This window comes from Bolinopsis microptera, chromosome 1 (assembly GCF_026151205.1).
Source record: "Bolinopsis microptera isolate Bmic1 chromosome 1, MBARI_Bmic_1.0, whole genome shotgun sequence".
In the NCBI taxonomy this organism is placed as follows: domain Eukaryota; kingdom Metazoa; phylum Ctenophora; class Tentaculata; order Lobata; family Bolinopsidae; genus Bolinopsis; species Bolinopsis microptera.
The window spans coordinates 7,146,969-7,149,532 of NC_087072.1; the positions used below are offsets into that span (position 1 = coordinate 7,146,969).

A 2,564-nucleotide genomic window follows, 5' to 3' on the forward strand; every position below is an offset into this window, starting at 1 on the left:
CGTTGGTAGGAAAGTCGTGAACTGCTTTTCTGTGAATTACATTTGCAAACCAAAATGCACATACGTTTCACAGTTTTGTTATATAGGTAGGGCAATCAATTTCAGGAATGTGTCGTCCATAATATGTAGTTCCAGGGACTCTTTTCTAGAGTTGTTACGAATTTATTCACAGCTTATCCTATTCCTGCCTTAACTATTAAGCTTTTTTATAATTTCCCTTCAATTCAATCAAAGTTTGATTCAAACAGCCAAAGTTTGATTCAAACAGCCAGCAAGCTGCTAATTTCTTACAATTATATTTAATTTGGGTACACATGGTAATTTTAACAATTTAGTTTTTGACCATATTTTGGTATTTTCGTTCGAAGTTAATTGTTTGGTTGTATTTCAGTTTGCTTCATTATCTGCGGATAAAAGAATGCCAGACATTGACAAACAAAGTTTGATAAAGCAATTGTTAAATAAAAAAACAAATTACGTTAAAGTTTTATAGATCTGAAACCTTTATTACCTCAGTATAGAGAGATTGCTTGAAGATGTATATGTACAAGGCTACCGCTGGGATATGGTGCACCCTTAGTTTTTTCATAGTGGTCGGCAGTATCATCGCCTTCTTTACTCCATTCTGGCTTGTTGCTCCTAATAGTGCCAAAAATGTTACTGCAACGGTAAGTTTAACTTGAAGATTGATAACTCCCTAAATTACCTCAATTCTTACATTTGAAGAGTCCAAATTTGAACAATTAAAGAATTCCGACCGTCACAAAACATCTAATTCACTTAAAATATAGTTTCTCATATTATGAGTTATAAACTTACGAACCTAACCACCCAGGACAAGAATTTCGAAGGAACAGGGGAGTTGAAGATAGATGCGTCAGCAGCCTGTGGAATGATGAGCTACTGTGTCCCTTATACTTATCACCCCCTCAACGACTCCTTCGTCTTCTCCGACGATGCCCACATGCAGAGGTGTCCTCTTTACACCAACTTTGATGACATCCCAACCATATTCGGGAAGGTAACCTATACAAAACCTTCACAGTTTACTTCTTATTTTAGTTTGAAAATTCTCCCTTCGTCCTGATGAAATCTGCCAAAATTCATGTATTCTAGTTTTGCAATTTTGTCCTTGAAGCAGTTAAAATGTGAAATTCCTTTTGTAGTTTGGGCTGATAGTAACTAGTAAGTCTGAGGATGGGTGATTACAGGTGTCGGCGGTGATGTTTGCTGCAGGATGTGTGATACTCCTTATCTCTTGGGTGTTCAGCGCTATCTCTCTTTGTTACGGTTATCTGTGTGACGTCAGCACCTATCTGCTCATCTCCGTTGTCCAGCTCTTCTGTTGTAAGTTATCTCATTGCCACACTGACTCTAATTAAGATTTCATTTCATAATGTGAATCAATTTTCAGAAGAGCAATTTCATAATCACATTTTACATTTTCTTAGCCTCAGGCTCCAAAAGTTCAGCTGCAAGCAATTTAAGCAATCATGAAGCAAACGCAATGCCATTCTCCTGTGATAGATATATAAATATAACATGTACATTAACCCTGATTCTTTGTTACAGTGATTATAAATGGAGTTGCCATTCTTCTCTGGATACTTAGCTGGGATCAGACCGACTTCAAGTGTGTGGGAGAAGGATACTGTGGAACCCTGTCCCAGTTCGACACCGGTGACTGTGACATGGGATGGGCTTTCCTCCTCGGCCTCGCCTCAACTGGTTCTATCCTCATAGCTGTTTTGATCGGATGTTTGTCCTTCTTCCTACAGAAACAGAAAGACGAGAGTTAGATTGTCTACCAATCAAGGGATTTATGTTTGAGATGATGTGATTCGAGTGAGACCTTATAAAATAAAGATCACCAGGAAATGAAAGGCTACAATTCAACCTCGTCAAGTCGGAACAGTATTTCAGTTCTATCCGGATCTTGTAAGCCGAGTTGAGAGAGCCAAAACAGGTATAGCATGGTGGTGCATGAAGAATATGACGATCTTTGAAGTTGCTCACAACGTCAGAACAAATTTACGAGGCGGCTATTTTCATTATTCTTACTTCTATGGTTAGGTTCATCCGTAGGAAATGACAATACTAGGGTCTAGGATTTTAGAAAAACTTTTTGTCGATAATACCAAAAAATGAAATTGTGTTTATATTGTCAACAAAATGGTTATTTCGATGCAATTAAAATGTTTAACAATTATTTTAAATATTACTATATTCTAGACCCCAAAAAAGGTACGAAATGCATAATATTCTCTAAAAATCTAAGAGAGATTACATTATTATTGGACATTATCGGACTTGAATAGTTGTATTACATTTTTTTCTTTATCTAAATTTTAGCAAATTTTGATTGGATTCATATTTTGACTTCTCTATTCATTCATTTGATTGAATTACATTAAACGAGTAATTGTTAAATTGAAATTTACTCATAGCTTAATTTTGAGTAAACATACCTTGTTTGCATATGGAAATTTCCGCAAGGTTTGTGAGTTTGATAATGATTTATAATTTGTTATAATTAGAGAGTATGAATTTTTATAAAAACTCTT

General features: G+C 35.7%; 1 protein-coding gene across 1 annotated transcript; it reads left to right on the plus strand.

Annotated features, from left to right (window-relative positions):
- The first annotated feature begins 514 nt into the window (after positions 1-514).
- LOC134819932 (LHFPL tetraspan subfamily member 6 protein-like) lies at positions 515-2,564 on the plus strand. Its single transcript, XM_063830090.1, has 4 exons — positions 515-668; positions 836-1,021; positions 1,212-1,347; positions 1,573-2,564. Exons 1-4 carry the CDS (start codon positions 537-539, stop codon positions 1,797-1,799), a joined length of 681 nt encoding a protein of 226 aa, XP_063686160.1. The 5' UTR covers positions 515-536; the 3' UTR covers positions 1,800-2,564.